The sequence below is a fragment of the Eumetopias jubatus genome, unplaced genomic scaffold, assembly GCF_037043125.1.
Source record: "Eumetopias jubatus isolate StellerSeaLion01/CBP00866 unplaced genomic scaffold, mEumJub1_p1.0 scaffold_4, whole genome shotgun sequence".
Taxonomy (NCBI): Eukaryota; Metazoa; Chordata; class Mammalia; order Carnivora; family Otariidae; genus Eumetopias; species Eumetopias jubatus.
The window spans coordinates 175571961-175590369 of NW_028274810.1; the positions used below are offsets into that span (position 1 = coordinate 175571961).

General features: G+C 39.0%; 1 protein-coding gene across 3 annotated transcripts in view; it reads right to left on the minus strand.

The window, feature by feature from the left end:
* Positions 1 to 7772, minus strand: part of YTHDF3 (YTH N6-methyladenosine RNA binding protein F3) — a 39726-nt gene extending 31954 nt beyond the window's left edge. Inside the window, exons 1-4 of one of the 3 annotated variants that reach the window (XM_028110400.2) lie at positions 7481 to 7681; positions 6967 to 6991; positions 3518 to 3663; positions 1110 to 1195 (exon numbers count right to left, since the gene is read on the minus strand). In XM_028110400.2, coding sequence (XP_027966201.2) covers positions 1110 to 1195; positions 3518 to 3575 — 144 coding nt within the window. In that variant the 5' untranslated portion in view covers positions 3576 to 3663; positions 6967 to 6991; positions 7481 to 7681. Of the gene's footprint in view, positions 1 to 1109; positions 1196 to 3517; positions 3664 to 6966; positions 6992 to 7480 lie in introns of all 3 variants that reach the window. The other 2 variants (XM_028110410.2, XM_028110404.2) reach the window with 2 other exon arrangements.
* Between the last annotated feature and the right edge of the window lie 10637 nt (positions 7773 to 18409).

The following is an 18409-nucleotide window of genomic DNA, read 5'->3' on the forward strand; positions in this document are numbered from 1 at the left end:
ATTCTCTTATGAGCAGCCAAACATTCATAGATTTTATCAACCGTTTTTATTCTTTCTCATTTATTTATTCCCTCCCAATACAAGCTAGGAATGTAGATCAACAGATAGAAGGGGGTGGTTAACGAGAAATGACCAAGGGGTAGATCAAGTTGAACATAACCATGGCTCTCCACACTCCTAAAAACAATCCTACATACCACAAATTGGGAACTACTTCTTTTCAAACTTTCCCTACAATTCTAAAGGCCTACAATGATATTTGTTTCCTGGTTCTTTTACAATTTCAAAAAAATCTAAGAGATTTCCTGGTACATTTTTCATATACCTTTTTTTAAGCAAAACAACAAGAGCAATTTTAATATTCTTTCCCAAAAACTGGTTAATAATGAAAGTTTATTTTTTTAATTTACATTAAAAAATGAATGCAGATATATGCGGATGTATATAGAGACCAAAGAGACCAAAGAATACTCTTTCGTTTTTCAATGCTTAAGTCTAAATTATACCTGTATACAAACTCACACAATTATCCGTGAAAACTCTAAACACAAAAGAACCCCAAAAGTCACCAGTTTATTTGATTTTATGAAATTCTCCAAGCCTACAACACAGAAGGAAAGTGTGTTTATAAATCTTCTATTCCCTACGTTAACTGGTTGTATTAAAACTTTAATTCTCAACGAAATTCAAACTTGAATACCTTACAAAAGAGAAAACACTACATTTAACCAGAATTTCAGGCATAACGACTCCTTTCCCACAAACGTGTAGCTAATTAAACCTTGTAATTTGCTTTGGCTATGAAGATATGGCAGCAACATTAAAAGGTTAAATTCTTTCAAAATTCAAAAAAAAAAAAAGTCTACTATACCATATACAAATAATGTCCATCTTCAAATCTTTATATTTCACAATCATCTAGTTTCAGCCACCTAGAATTTCCAAAGAATTCTCCTGTACCACAAACCTGCTACTGTTACTCACTATTATGCAGGCACACTAGATTGATACATGTTATGGTTAGCCTCATTCAATTAAAATATCTATTTGAAAAACCCATTAATACTAATGTAAGTTTAATTCCCTAAATATGGGACTGTCAGACTTACCTGATTTGTCTGGCTACTTAAGTATGGCTCAAAATCATCATCATTTACAGCATCTTTTTGATGAATCGAACCGTTTTGTACTGAAACTAAAAAATATGTTTATATTAGATGTATGGTAATTATCTTTATGAAACTGACAGAATAACCTAACATTTTCAATATTTTTTGACCAACTCAGAAAAAGTTGTCCTGAGTCGTTCTTTTTTTAAAAATTTAACTTAATATAGGTACAAATATTTATGTGCAACCAAAAACTTAACAAATCTTGTATATACCCAAGATTACATAAACTATATATACACTTCCCATTACCAAAAACATAATGTAAATATCTCAATTTCAACATTGTTGCAAGCAGTTAAATTGTTGGAAGGGTTCCCTGATACTATATTTGAATCTAAAATAAACACTTCAAATAGTGTTGTAGATAATCGATTGCTGAATGTTCTCTACCTTTGTTAAGTCTCTACATAATTTAGCACAAGAAAGATAAGTAAAAAAATGAAATAACTTTCCTTGGTAACTTAAGTTAGAGTAAATGTCTTAAATGTTTCCAGTTAAAGAAAGTGGCTAAAATTCATTGAAGCAGTTATCACAAGGAATAAATTATAAAAAATCTAAATAAAAAGGCCCTTAATTCTAAACCAAAAAATTACAAAAACTTTCACTTGAAAGTACAAAGACACTAAAGATAACCATGATTATTCTTCAAACCCATAAGAAAACCAGAGAATAATTTATAATGCTGTATTTGTTCAGAGATCATTTCCAAAAATGCTTTATAAAGTTATTATTCTCTGAATGCTGTCTCAGAGTGCTTTTGAGCACAGACTAGAAATCAAGTCCTGGGTTTGAATCCCAAGTCTTACACTGAGAAGTGGGGTGATCTCTAGTTAGTGGCTTAGTCTCTCTTAACTCTACTTCTCTGTTCAAGGAGGTAATTAACAGTACCTACCTCATTTCATCTGAGGATTCAAAGACAGTATTCAATAATCTTGGCTACTATTATACATAAAATATTACAAGATCCAAAAAAAGATTAAAAATTACTTTAGGACCACATAAACAGAAGTTTTACAAGGCTAACACTTGACATGATGACACTGTCTAAATATACTATTCTACTTTTGAAACACGTGAGATGAAAAAAGCTGAAAGTTGATGTTTGTTGACTAATCCCTCAGAAACAAAAACAAAAACAAAACCCTTTCTGAATCTGAAAATTCACTGCTTAAAAATACAGTGTCACAAAGTTATTATAAATTAAGGCTGGGGGCAATGAATTTAAGTTGTGTGTTCCTCTAGAGCATCATTACATTTTTATTTTCCCTAATTTTCCAAGAGTTTAGATCACCAAAAATGTATTACAAGCTGACAGTGGCATGGGAGCAAAGACAGGTGAAATCCCTTCATTCTTTGCCACTAATGATCACTCAGAGAAATGATACTACTCTGTGAAGCCTTCAAGGTAGACCTCTTATGATACTACATTGCCCTCAAATCACAAGAGCAACATGAAGGTCACCTTGATCTTGGCTCCACTGAGGTGGTTTAACTGTATTTGGTAAGGATTCCAAGAACCAGAGTTGAGCTACATGTGCTCCCTGGAATTTAAATATATAACAGCTACTAGAAACAAAAATAAAGAGAAGGGTACCTTAGGTTATTTCTGGTGGGCTAATCATTTCAGCCCAAGAGATTCTAACATACCTCTTGTCCTTCACCACTGGCTTTACCACCCCTTTATCAAAGGTGCTTATGCATGGTCTATTACCGCTAAAAAAAAAAAAAAAAAAAATCCTCACTACACTATTGGACTATGACACTAGTATATGTTACTCTCTGAAACAGCTACCCATTTCAAAATCACAACTATCTATTTCTTGTATTCATGATTCTCAGAAATTTAGTCCATGCTGCTAATAATAGTAAAAAGTACCCACTTAAAATCTGTCTGAATCTACATTATGGTGCTATTCTTACTCATTTCCTCTGTTCTATTCTTTATCTTCTAATTCTAAGATGCTGAGACTAAGAACAAAATATTCTCATGCACTAAGTAAATATACAGTCTACGGTCTGTGCATAAATGATGCATAAATATGTCTAAAAAGTTCTAAAAGAGTATTCAAGGAGTATGTCAATCTAAGGAAAAATATTTAAAGTATTTCATGAATACTAACAAGCAATTTGCATTAAATTAGAATCTGAATAAGAAGCTAGCCCTTGAATTTCAGAAGCATACCTTTCCTTAAGAAATTCAACTGTCTTTAAAGACTTTAGTTTTTGAACATTACTTAATGACAGTCTAATGTCTTGGAGACTGAAAGCCATTAAATAGCAAAGATATCCAAGCCAGTCCCATAGTCTGTACAAGTTCTTCAGGGAAAAAAGAACAGATGACTTACATGATTCTTCGCCTGTTTCCTCTGCTCTATGAAGCAGAGTCAAATCAAGATAGAACATGGGCCTTAGGAGCCAGGTGATTCTTTGCTCTGGTCCTGACTACATCAAGTTAGGAAAGTCAACAGATCTGTGCATCATGTTTTCCCACCTACAAAAACAGCGACAATACCATATACCCTCTATCTCCTTATAGGAATGTTTTGAGGATTAATAATAAAATGAAGCCTAAAACGACAATAAAGTGCTTTGCAATCATTTCCAGAGGGAGTGTGGGCACAGGATACAAAGGAACACTGCCAAAACACTGCATTTTCCACTACTTTTCTGAAGCACTAAATAAGATACAGCCAAATTCAACCTAATTCTTTTAAACTGCAGTTTTACCAAACAATTCTGTCTCTCTGTTGGGAAGGGATGGGGGGGGAGAGAGGAAGGAAAACATAAATTCCTTTCCATATATTTGTCTATTTATACACTTAAGGCACAGGAGGAAGCTGATGGCAAGGCTGCTAGGAGTACAGGATCTGACACTTTTATCTGTGGCGCCTGCAGGGAGAGGAGAGGTACCCTTTTATTCTGGCAAGCAAAAATTCTGGTTATTAATAAATAAAAGTGATATAAAATCCGTTTCAAATTATGAACCAATAAAAATAAATAAATCATGGACCAATAGTTAAATTATCCTTAAATTTCTACTATCCTTCAGTACTACCCTAGCCAAGGATAATAAAGAGTTCTAATATTTAACGTAAGGAAAATCTAGTAACTAAAAAGAACTCAAACTTAACCAAAAAAAGTAAACCTAGAATTATTACTTATACTACGAAAGCATTTTTGCCTTACAAAGAGATTGCTATAGAATTCCTTTAAAATTTTAGCTGTTAGTGCACTTAAATCCTTAAGGATATACAGGAAAAAAGAGACACTAAGACAGGTGTTAGGCTCAGTGTCAAATGAAGATAATTCAGAAAGGACATACAGCATCTCTGAAATTAAGTCATCTGAAAAGGATTATGCTTTCAGAACTTTGACAACTCCTCAGCAACATGTATTTTTCATGTTTGAGAAGTTGAATTCAAGTTTAATACTCATATTCTTAGAATATTCACGCTGTAGTTCAAGAAAAATAACTGCTTTCTGCTTCACAAAAGTAAACAGAACTGTAAAACAATTCTACTAGCTTGAAAACCAAGTCAGCTAAGGCACTGTAGTTTTTCTCAAACACACACATAGCTACTTGTATCAGTTCACTGCAGGTGCTGCCTTCGCCTTGTAATTCTCCCTGCAGGGGCATAAAAATACAAGTGATGTATATGTGTATTTGTGCACTTGCAGCATCTACCATTTTAAAGCATCTTAAATGATTACCAATACTCTTAGGCCAGTAGAGTTTTTCCCTCCTGCCATGTCTTAGGCAACAATCTCCCTGCATCTTAAAAATAGATGAGGTGAGGAAGGTGAAAATAAATCCAGCAAATAAAATGGCAACTAGAGCAGTGGACTACTGTAATTGTAATTCAGCATAACATACAATAGGATTTACAGCTAGAATTATCACTTTTATTTTGTAGATAGAGAGGAAATTCTGACCAAAAGGTACAATGTGTTCAAGCTCACTTGGCAAGTGAGTAGCCACAGGAAGTATTAGAACACAGGTCTCCTAGGAATCCCAGTCCATCATTCTATCCATGGATAAAACCATGAATGGAACAATAAGGGTGAAAGAAAAGAAAATTTCTTGGAATAAAGAGCTATCCAAATAAATACTCTGTGTGTGTCTAGATACATCTAAAAAAGGCTATGCTGATGGATCAAAAAATTTTAACCCAAAAAATACTTATTTATAAATGTCAATATGCAATTATTGTCATAGATAACTTATATCTATACCAGAGCTATCACTAGGACATACCTAAGGGAAATGACTAAATCGCAATCAAACTTAACAGTAATTCAGTAATGGCTTACAATGCTGCAGATGATTTTGTTTTGTCAAACAAGTAAGTACTTCATTGAACTTGCATACTTACCTTAAAGCAGGTAACACAAAACACTTAGCATTTCAAATAGCCTTGCAAAGTGCCACCTCCCCACAGATCTAGGATAAAATAATTTATGCTAGGCAATAATGACCACAGATTTCACATATCTCCAAGTCTATATACTTCCTCATGAGCAGACTAGCAAAAAAAAAAAATTAATGGATCACGCTTTTGAAATTTACAATATTTTAAAACATTTAAAATAAACAGTATCAAACACTGAGGTTTATGCTTACAACGGAAAACAATCCTAAAATTGAACTTTTAACTCTAAAAATTAAAACTTCTAAATGTGCATATACTCCCCCAAAATACATCTTTAATCAAGACAAAACAATAAATTTATGCTACCCGATACAGTGCCATTTATCTGGTATGTACAAATTCTCAAACTGTACTACAACTCAAAATTAACTGACCTGAGTACTCAGAACCTATTCTTTTAAAATCTGCGAAGGCAAATAAAAACCCTAAGAATATAAAGAGCACCAATAAAGACCTTGAACTTACATCTAAAAAGCTTATTTTCTAGGTAATACTTTACTAACTGAAATAAAAAACAGGAAGTATAATTCTATTTAGTCTAATTTCAAGCCCTATTACAAAATGTTATGAATATATAATTCATTGTAATGTTAACTGGCACTATCCCAAGAAAGCAGTTATTGTTCTATACTTACTAATGTCACATGATTAATGTCATAATGTTTCAGTTGACTATTGTTCCATATTAACAGACACAAAAAACACATTTTTTTAAAATGCTTTACTTTCAATGGTTTTTTGTTGTTTTCTTTAACTGAAGAGTAAATCATAGAGCCAGAGCAGAAACCTCACAAATTATTTCCTTCCCAGGCCTTTCTAAAATACCAGATTGAGTCACACCTTGCAATCAGGGCTACACAGCTAGATGACATGCCTGTTCAGTTTTGATCTCTCTCATGTTGTAACTGACTTCACTAGAACCAGTGGTTAACAGTACAATTTTCACTAATGTGACATGGAATACAACTTGAGTTGCATTTTTTAACATAACCCAGCAATGCCGAACAAAATGTCCACTTATCTGCACGCATTTGGAGAAATTTTTGTGGTAGAAGTTACATAATACAGATAAATTGCAAAATTAAAGAAATGTCACCACATTCATAATACCTCCTTAACTGAAATACAACTAAGAAAACTGTTTTTTTGGTACAATTTGGTTTCTAAAAAGGTAGCTTCAAAGCAAGGAACTACCGAAGTTTTGGGTAGCATTTGGCTGGTTTGGCCGTGATGAGTATTTCTCTAAACATACATTTCAAAAACAAACAAAAAACTGGAGCAAAAACAAACAAAAAGGCCCTGGCAAAGTTTAAAAGTGACATCAGACGAACATTAGGAGGCAAGATAAAAATACTCAAACTCACCTTTATTTCCTTGCCCTTTAGGTCTCTGCGCAGCAAGACGAAAGAGGTGGTAATGAGAAGAAAAAAGAGAGAGAGAAAGAGAAAGTGTGTTAATCAAAGACATTATCAAAGACAAGGTATTTTCAACAATCCGCGTAGGAGGAAAACCCACCACATCCTCCATAGCCTCCAATTTCCCAACCACCCCCAGTCTTTAAACCTCCTACCCGCCACTCGAAATCCGTCTCCCAGAGGTCGCCTGGTCTCAGCCCCAGGTTTGCCGCCCTCAGATTGCCCTAAGGCCCCTAGGAGCCGTCGTTCCCCCACCCACCGCGGCTCCGCAGCCGCCCGCCTCGGCCGCAGGCTCCGGGGCAGGGCGCACGCCCCGGCCCGGGCGGCAGGACCGCAGCAACTTGCGCCCGAGGCACCGTTATGGGGCCGGCAGCGGCGGCGACGGGGAGGAGCCGAAGCCCCACGCGAGGGTGGAGCTCTAGGGCTCGGGCCTTCGCCGAGCCGGAGGCCTCTGCTCCCTCACCTGATCCACGCTAGTGGCTGACATTCTTCACCGCAACCCGAGAGCTGCTGCCGCTGCCGCCGCCGCCGCCGCCGCCGCCGCCGCTTGGGCCTCTCCCCGTGCACTCACAGCAGTTGGCTGCCGCCCTCCGCCGAGTGACCGATCCAGCCGCCGCCGCTGCCGCCGCTCGTTCAGAAACCAGAAAGAGGGCCTCGCGCTCGGGGGTCCTTGGAAGGGGCCCTTCTTTTCGGCGTGCAGGCTCCTCTTCCCCCTCTCGCTCTTCGCTCCTCGGGTCCACAATGGCGGACAGACTCCCTAGTCTCACTTCCGCTCCGAGCCTCCCTGACCTTCCGCTCTCCACTCTGACGTCCCTGCTCACCTCGCTCTTCCTCCCCCACCCGCGCGCCCGCCAGCTACCGACCTTGGCTCCGCCTGCACATCGCCACGTCACCGGAGACGGGGAAATCGCTGGTAGGCCCCTGGACGCATGCGCCGGGGAGGGAGTGCGCCTGTGCGGCGGCGAGCGCCACCTTCCAGGGACGCTTCGGTGGCTGCCTTCTGGGCGACTCCCGGGATGCAGGGCGCGCGGCGGGCGGAGGCAGCAGGAAGCGGGCCCGAGCGGGATGCCCTCGCACTCTGGGCAGGAAGTAGGCCTGGGAGGGAGGTGGCGGCTCCCTGGGAGTAGAGCGGGGCCGAAGGCGCAGTGCCGGCGGCGCGCTCCTGGTGGCGGAGCGGACCTTGGTGGGTTGCAGCGTCGCAGTCGCACCGGGTGAGCGAGCAACGGTGGCCGGGCCTCCTCCAGAGCCTCCTGAGGCCATCCAAGGCCACGTGGGCGGGTGGTTTAGTCAACCGCCCTCGGGACAGAGATGCTGGGCTTTCTGCACAAGCCAGCACGTGCAGCGAAAGTGACTGGGTTAGAGCTCTGGACACTGAAGCAGAGAGGAGGTGCGCCCGCCAAGTGTTCCTTCTCACCAAAGCCCAGGCACATGCTCGGAATAACTCATAATTAACCCATAACCTCTGGAGTCAAATTTATCACCCAATTCCTGCACTTGCGTTCCTCTCCCGTCAAGTTATAATCTCAGGAAAGATACACACAGTTACAGGAGGTTTTTCAGTCCTAAAAGTTAGTTTCAAAAGAAACTGGTTAAGTTACTTTTTGCAAACTGGCAAAACCAAAGCAGCCGATTTGCAACATTTTGAAAGTTTTGTTGAAATAACATCTTTGCAGTAAAGGCAAAGATTCCTTGCCTAACAGGTGTGACGTGGACTCTAAAAAAAAAAAAATAATTTCCATGACTAAATCCTTTCTTTACTTCAAAGCCATCAGATAAGTAATAATTGAGAAAGTATAAAATTGTTGAATTATAGGATTCATTTTGTGTTTCACGATGCAACAGTATTTTAGAAGCACTGAGAAATAGAACTGAAACGTATCTTGAGAGTCCACTGCTTCATACAAATCACCAAGACGCATTTTTCAGGTCTGGTCAGCTTCCCATGCTCTCTCATTTTGCCACAGGGCCCAGGGACTCAGCCGAATTTTTGGCTCAGGCTGAACACTCTTGCCACTTCCCAAGACTTCTCCCACCCTTCCAGTTCTTGTTCTCAGTCTCTCCAGTCTACCCATCCTCCACTCCTTATAGTGTGAAAGAGTTTGCTGCCACATTTTATGAGTGGGGAAAGAGTATACAAGAGGAAGCTTGTGAAAACTTGCAGGCCTTGTCCTTAATTATCTTTGTTAAAAACCATGGCTTTGGAATCCAATCTATCTGAGTTTGAATTCTGGCTGGGCTAGAATTAGTTGCATAACATTGGGAAAGTTACTGAATTTTTCTAAGTCTCAGTTTCCTGGTAACGAAAGTAAGGTCAGATATGTACAATTCCTGGCAAAAAAAAGCTTTCGACAAGCATGGCTAGTTTTGTGTTTCTTTGCTAAATAATTACCAGAATGGTGGTAATACCTTACGCTCATTGAGTGTTCATTGTGTGTCAGACACTGTAATAATTACTCAAATCCTCACACCATCCTGGTGTGTTAGTTCTGTTACAAAAACTGGCCCACAATAAAGTTAAGGAACAGGCCCAAAATAACACAGCTAGTTACAGAGAGCCAGGATTTAAACACAGGCCTCCTGGCTGTGTTTGGCTCCAGAGCTTGTATTCTACCCACCATAAAGTACTGCCTAATGACATGATGTTTGATGAGCTTCTGTTTTCTTTCATTCCTGCCCCTCAATAGTCTCCTTCCTTGCTTCTTGCCATTTCTAGCATTGAGGTCTGAACTTGCAGAATGGAGTGGTAACTACCATGAAATATATAAGCCCATTTAATTTAGTATTAAATTAAATTTTGAAGTACATTAAAGAGACTACCTAAAATCATTTCCAATGCCTCCAGGAGTATGCAAATGAAATTTTGGAAAATGCTGCTCTGGAGTTTTGATTCTAGACAAAATTTCACTTTTTTCTACAAGGCCACCGGTATATCAGGCTCTTGGTAAACAAAACACTGTTCAAAGCTTGGAAAGGAGAGGGTAGGTTGGGTTTCAGCCCCCATTTACCCGTCAGCCATCTTGGTGCCTTATCCGGTGGACCTCTACTCTATAACTCTAACTAAGCAATGGCCCCATACTTCTGCAAGACTTTTTGTATCAGTTAAAATGAGTTTTGGCTGCAGGTGACGTCAAGTTCCAAATAACAGGAACTTAAGCTAGAGGTCTGTTTTTCTCTCATAAAAGAAGTCTGGAGGTTGTCAGTCCGGGGCTTGGGCTATTGTCACAGTGTTAGGTATCCAGACCTCTAGCCTGTTGTTCCACCGTCCTTGTGATAACACTTCCACCTGTGATCCAAGATGGCTGCTCAACGTCATAATCACATTCCTACCAGAGAAAGCAAGGTGAAGAAAGGCATGCCTCTTTCCTTCATGGACATTTTGAGAAATTGTGTTTCCTACTTCAACATACCTCCTGGTTTTTCTTACGGAAATACCTGGTTGAAGGAAACCTGGAAGCCATTCTGGGTGGCTATGTGCCAGAAAGTTTACTACTAAGGAAGACAGGGATGGTAGATCATGAGAGATAGCTAATTAGTACTAAACTGTGTATGTGTAATTACACAGATTCACTTCCTTACTAGAGTATTGATTATGGGGTTACAAATAAATTTTAACTGAGTAGGCATTTGCAAATACAGAATCCAGGAATAATAGGAATCAACTGTATTTAAAGTGACAAGAATAGTGATTGACACAATGTCAGTAAGAGTTCTTTTCTTGTGTAGGTACATACTATGATACTGAATTATTAAAATTTTATATGAATACTGCGATTCTCTGAGTAAAATATATTAGAAAGCAATGTGTAGATTAAACAAATTTTATGTCATTTTCAGTTGATTAAAAGTAGTGGTTAAGTCATAGAATGTGAGACATAGCCTTCTAGCCCATGGGAAAATCAGATTTAGCTTAAATGTCTTAAAGTTACAATATTTTTCTCAAAAGATAAACAATCCAATTAAAAGAAGGCCAGAGGACCTGAATAGACATTTTTCCAAAGGAGATAAACAGGTATCCAACAGACACATGAAAAGATGCTCAAATGCAAATCAAAACCATGATGAGCTATCACCTTACTCCTGTCAGAATGGCTAAAATCGAAAAGAGAAGAAATAACAGTTGGCAAGGATGTGGAGAAAAAGGAGCCCTCATACACTGTTGGTAAGAATATAAATTGGTGCAGCCACTGTGGAAAACAGTATGGAGGTTCCACAAAAATTAAAAATAGAAATACTGTCTGATCCACTACTGGGCATTTACCCCACCCAAAAATGAGAACACTAACTCAAAAAGATATACACACCCTTATATTTATTTTAGCATTATTTACAATAGCCAAGATACGGAACTGACCTAAGTGTCCATTGATAGATGAACGGATAAAGAAGATGTAATACATGTACACACGTGCACACACAGGAATATTACATAACTGTAAAAAAGGACAAGATCATGCTATTTGCAACAACATGGAAGGATCTAAAGGGTATTATGCTAATAATAAGTTAGACTGAGAAAGACTAATATGATTTCACTCAGGTGGAATCTGAAAAAAACGAATAAACGAAAAGCAGAATCAGACCTATAAACAGAGGAAGGGGTGGAGGTATGGGAAAAATGGGTGAAGGGGAGTGGGAGATACAGGCTTCAAGTTATGAAATGAATAAGTCACAGAAATAAAAGGCACTGCATAAAGAATATAGTCAATGATATTGTAATAGTGTTGTATGGTGACAAGTGGTAGCTACACTTGTGGTGAGCACAGCCTAATGTATAAATCTGTCCTGTCACTATGTTGTGCACCCAAAACTAATGCAACATTGCATGTTAACTATACTCAAAAATTAAAAAAAAATAAAAATACAACATTTTTGTCAATACTAAATCCACCGTAAGGTCAAAGACTGAGTACATGCTATTAAATGGGTTTTGTACTTACCTGAATTTCACATATATATCAAATAAAAGATTTTAAAAGGAAAAATATTCATTTTTAATGTGAAAATGTTGAAAAATTCCAGTTTTATTTTGTTTTACAAGTGGGTTTTTTTGGAAATCAGAAACTTCAAATAGAAAATTTTGATATTTCTGACAAATCTAGCATAAGCAGTAAAATTAGATTTGGATTGTAAAAGAGTACAAAAAGACAATACTTGTTTGTAAGTGTCATTCAAAAATCAGAAAAATCACGGGATTTTTAAAACATTGAATGAATATGTAAATTAAATTTCATCTAATAATAGAGTGTACAAAGCTCCTGAAACTGACCAAAACACCTCTTCGTTAGTAAAAATAATACTATTTCTTATTAATTGACAAATACGGAATGCTTTCTGTGATTATAGCACATCATGAATCATTTTGGGAAATGCAAAAAAGACATGATCCTTATACTCAAAAGAACCTGTCTAGTTATGAAGATAAAATATGCCACATTAATGCCTCAGTTGGACAGTGATTTACAGTTTGTGATTCACATTCTTATATGAACATCACCTCAGTCCTCTGAGGTAGGATAGGTAGTATACAGTTCATTTGCCAAAGAAGAAACTTAGACTTAGATCATAATAATAGTAGGTGATAAAATGCTAGAGCTGGAATTAGAACATCGTTTTTCAGATGATTAGGCCAGTTTTCTGAACAAGCTTTAGGCAACTTTTTTGGAAAGTCCTCTGCCTTTTCCAAAAAATTAATGTGTTCAGTGCCATGGAAGTTTTAGGAGATCAGTAGATATTAGGAAGTGGGCCTTGAGGAGTGGATAACAATTACATGGGCAGTAAAAGAGGAAAAATCTCGACAGTGGGAGCACGGTGAACAGGAGCATGGATAACTCAGCAGTGGTATAATGGAAGGGAGGGGGGCAAGAATCCTGGAATTGGTGACTTGTAAAGAAATACTGATTCTCTCAAAGTGACCTTGATAGTCATAGCAGTTTTACCCCCTCCCCTCCTCCAATCCCAATAGCACAATGGGACTAGACAAGAGAATTCTCTCCCAGGCCAATGAGAAAAGAGTTACCACTGATTTCAGCCCAGCAGGGTACATGTGGAAATAAAGTAGCTACTCCCCCACCAGCTCCAAACTGAAGCGCTCACCTCTCCATTATGGGTACGGTGGCTCACTGGTCTCAGGCTGCAGGTGTGACAGTTGTAGAGAAGAAAAGCCTCCCGTACCTCAGGCTTAAGATACAGAGGGCCAGTGCAGTGGCTGCATCTATTTCTGCCACTACAAAAGTGACATGGGTAACTGGCAGTGGTCCACACATGTGAATACAGAATTACAAACAGTTGATAGCTGCGGAAGGGATGTTTTTTGAATTACTCATCAACACTGGTGGAACTAATAGATGTGGGGGTCACAGTTCCCATGATTTCATATGAAAGTGCTCAATATTGTGATCCCCATTGTTCTTCCAGGCAGGGGCAGCTTGCAGAATCATCTATTTCTAAAAGGCTTCTGTGCCTAGAATGTCCTGTCTGAGTTCCTTCAGGCCGCTGTAACAAAATACCACAGACTGAGTAGGTTAGAGGGAACAGAAATTTATTCGTCACAGTTCTGGAGTCTGGGAAGTCAAGACCAAGTCTCCAGTTTGGTCACGTTCTAGTGAGGGCCCTCTTTCTGGTACATAGCTGGCACTTTTTTTTTTTTTTTTAGATTTTATTTTTATTTATTTGACAGAGAGAGAGCACAAACAGGGGGAATGGCAGAGGGAGAGGGAGAAGCAGGCTCCCTGCTGGGCAGGGAGCCCGATGTGGGACTCGATCCCAAGACCCTGGGATCATGACCTGAGCCAAAGGCAGACGCTTAACCGACTGAGCCACCCAGGTGCCCAAGCCAGCACAGTCTTGCTGAGCCCCCACTAGCACAAAGGGTGTGGGATCTCTGGGAGTGGGGGGTTATCTTTTATAAGCACACTAATCTCTTTCACGAAAGCTCTGACCTCATGAGTTAATTACTTCCAAAGGCCTCACACTTCCTAATACCATCACATTAGGCATTAGGATTTAGACATGAATTCTGGGGGACATGAACATTCAGACGATAGCATGCCCTTCCTCACCTGTTAACATTTTCCCATTAAGATCTAACTGTTACTTATCCTGTAACACCTTTGATATTACCAGTCAAAATCAATTGCCCTCTCCTCCAAAACCCCTGAGTACCTTTTAAACAATCAACTCTCCTATCAGTAGACTCATAAATACAATAAACTGAATGTCTATTATGTGGCAGATGTGTACCAGGTCATTTACATATATTATTTAATTTAGCTTCACTCTAGTATATTTCCTTTTCACGTGAGAGACAACTGGCATTTGAAGATATTAAGTAACTTGCTTAAAGTCATTTGGATGGTCATACATTGATTTGTAATGTGCCAATAAACCCTCTTAAGTTGGTTTGTAATAGTGTAACAAGAGCCCAAGTGACGAGATCTCTGAAATGGAGACTGTCTAGGAAGGCTTCACAAGGTCAAGGAGGTCACATAGAAGTGATTAAGAGGGCAGACTCTGGAGTAGGACCTCTGAGTGTGTATCCTGGCATTAGCATTTACGAGCTTTGTAGCCTTGGGCTAATTTCCCTCCATCTCTGTGCTTTGGTGTTGTACCTTCCTCTTAGGGTTCTTGAAAAGATTAAATGAGAGATGATTATGTGCAGTGTTTGCCACTGTCCTCCAAAGATAGTAAACATTCAGTAAGATTAGCAATTATCATTATTACCATCTTCTTTATTACCGCCGTTAAATATAAAAATGTACCAAGCAAGATGTGTGATAAGAGCTCCAGTATTTTACTAACAAAATCTTGGTTCATATCCCAAGAATGCCTCTTCAGAAGGCATGTCTTAAACAAGTATGTAACACTCTCAATGCCAATTTCTTAATTTCTAAAATGGAGAAAAATATGTTAGGGTTGTTTTGAGCGTTAAGAAATCATGTCCAAAAATATTTTGTGAAACTGTTAAGTGTTTTTGCAACAATGGTTTTTATTATGAACTGATCAGTAAATATTTTGAGTATTTTATACACTGCTTGAGCACTTAAGTTTAAAAAAATTGTGAAATCCAAAAATGTATGGCTAATGATGAAAAATTTAAGATATTCACATATTCACATTTATGTTTTTCTTCTCACTTTATGAGATGTTAATGACCAGGTGGTTAATTCTCTGTATGTAAAATGGTAACTGTGTTCTTTAAACTGTGACAGTTCAGTCTTTTTTTTTTTTTTAAGTAAACTCTAGGCCCAACACAGGGCTTGAACTCACAACCCTGAGATCAAGAGTCAAACACTCCACTGACTGAGCCAACCAGGTGCCTCTGTGACAATTCAATCTTAAAGTACTTAGAACATACTTATTACGGATTGAATTGTGTTCCCCAGAAGGATATGTTGAAGTCTTAACCCCCAGTACCTTAGCCAAATAGAGCCATTGCAGGTGTAATTAGTTAAGATGAGGTAGGAGTAGGGGAGACCTTTAATCCAATATGATTGGCATCCTTACAAGACAAACACAGATACACACAAGGGAAGAACAGAGTGTGATGACAGAAACAGAGATTGAAGCTGCAAACCAAGGAATGGCAAGGATCTCCAGCAAGCCACCACAAGTTAGGAAGAGGCAAAGCAAGACCATGAAACTTCTGACACCTTGCTTTTGACCTCTAGCCTCCAGAACTACAAGACAATAAATTTCTGTTGTTTTAAATAACCCCCCCCCCCAGATTGTGGTACTTTATTACAGTAGCCCTACCAAACCAGGACAATACTTTATGAATCCCTTTTAAGAATATCAGATGAACTTAATTTAAAAAAAAATCAGAATTATCTTGGGGAATTTAAAAAATCATAAAAAACTGAAAAAAATAATAAAATACTATCTTGGACCAAAGCGATTCATGAATCCAGAATTCTGTGAGAGGCAATGAAGAATAAAAACACATGGATTTTTCCAGTCATATGTATTTGGCTTCAAATTCTTGCCAAGCTACTGAATAGCTGTGTGAACTTAAGTTATTTAACACTTGCTCAATTTCCTCATTTTAAGAATGGGATCATCATGCCTATGTCACAGGGTTGTTGAGAAGCCTTTGTCCAGCATCTGGGCCAAGCAGGCACTTAGCCAATGTTCTTTCCGAGAAGATGCCAGGGGGTTTTCTATACAGCACCATGGTGATTGCACTTTAACTCATTCTGAAATTAAGAAATGCAAATAATCCTAAATTCCCCTTTAGTAATCCATGAGAAATATTTCACTGGAGTCAAGATTTTACTTATGAATCTGAAGTAGAATGCTAATCTTGCAATATTTATCAAGTGTTCACCCAAACCCTCTCCCTTTCGTCAATACTTCCTGTCATCTTGGTCCTTTCTCCATATTTAAGCAGCAGCTAGGTTTTTCTGTTTGTTCTCAGGGAAGGAATGTGGCTGTGGAAAGTTGGGGGGATTCTCTTCCCATCTTTGAGTTTTTTTAAAAGCAGAGGGGCGCCTGGGTGGCTCAGTTGGTTAAGCCTCTGCCTTTGACTCAGGTCATGATCTCAGGGTCCAGGAATCGAGGCCCTGAGTCTGGCTCCCTGCTCAGCGGGGAGTCTGCTTCTCCCTCTCTCTCTGCCACTCCCCCTACTGGTGCTCTTTCTCTCTGTCAAATAAATAAATAGAATCTTTAAAAACACACACACACACACACACACACACAACAAATGAAAGCAGAGACCTAGAGATAACAAGAAGATCCTAATGAACAGACAAAAGAGTGGAGAGATTACATCAGCAAGAACACGGCTTCTTCTCTCTCTTCCACAATCTCTCTGTATACCCTGGCAAACGAGAATCCCCAAGGTTGAAAGGAATTTCAGGAGTTGGAGAGGATGCATGTTGCTGGGGCCCTAGAGAAAAGTGCTGTCCCTGTTGAGAGATAGATGTAACACCAAGCGGGTGGTTGTGAGAGGTCCCAGCTCCCTGGAGCTCTGTTCCTTACCTCTGGGCCAGGCTCCAGGGAGGCAGCAGGGCTCAGAGGAAGCCTTAAGTGCCCATTGCAGTACCGAGGTAGCAGAATGAGTCCCATGCGCCCAAGGATGGTGAAAGGTAGAGGAGAAAAACCCTTACTCAAAAGAGTCATAAAATAGGAAAGAGAAGTCTCCAGAGAAAACTTCTTGGACTAATTCAAAGAGGCCAGATGGGAATTGATATCTTAAGTGACTGAGGGGACAGATGATACTAGAAATAAATGAGCTTTCATCTCAATATCCTGGCTTTATGCAAATATTAGAGAAACAGAGGGAAAGATACTGAATAGACCAAGACTAACTTTGTGCTGGCCGGGTAAAAGGATGCTTTGAAATAGAAATTAAGGGGCGCCTGGGTGGCTCAGTCGATTAAGCATCTGCCTTCAGCTCATGTCATGATCCGGGGTCCTGGGATGGAGCCCCGATTCAGGCTCCCTGCTCAGCGGGGAGTCTGCTTCTCCCTCTGCCCCTCCTCCCCATTCATGTGCATCCCCCCCCCCCCGCAAACAAATAAATAAAATCTTTGAAAAAAAAGAAAAAAAGAAATAGAAATCAAGTTGAATTGTAAAAATTAAGTTTCGTTTCTCACACATAAGACTTTGTAAATGAAGATTCTGGCTAATATACCTGATTTGTAGATTTGGCCTATATAGCTCAATTTCATTCAATTAATATTTATTGAGTGCAAATCATGCCCAGCAGTGAAATCCAGTACAGCTAGAGAGTAGTGGGCATAGGGAAGAATAGTCTTGGGCTTGAAGGAAGTTTTGTTTTTAGTACATGATTTCTTTGCTAGGTAAGTTGGCTGGAAGATAAAGTAATGTAGCCTATTTAGGTCTAAAGCAAGAGGGAAAGTTTAGCCATTTTTTAAAATAGCATTCTATCACAATGTGCCAAGTGAACTTGCAATGACTGATAGTTTTGGAGTAAAAATGTTTCACTCCTACACCCTGTGCCTATTTCTAGACATTATCTGTAGCTTTATATTGTGTCTAGATGGGAGCTTTCTGAAGGTTTTAGAGACTCTGCTCATAATTATGTCACTATCTTTCACAACATTTTATGGTTTTTACAAGTATAAATGAATTCAGAACTCTAAACCACTTCCACTGGAATTCATTACATTTCAAATGTTTCTTTTGATTAGAATATAATATGTGTTTACTTCTGGGTCGAGCAGTCGCCAACAACACGTTTATTGTGTCATATCTGTGGGGGCTGGAAATTTAGAACTTCAAATGCATTCTTGCCTTAAACAAATATTACCAACAGTGACTTACAGCAGGATATGCATCCTGTAATATCGCTGAATTAATGTTTTCTATGTTTGACTTTTGATTTGGTTTCTCTGTTGTCATTGCTTCACACAGCATCCATCCTTTTCTTTCT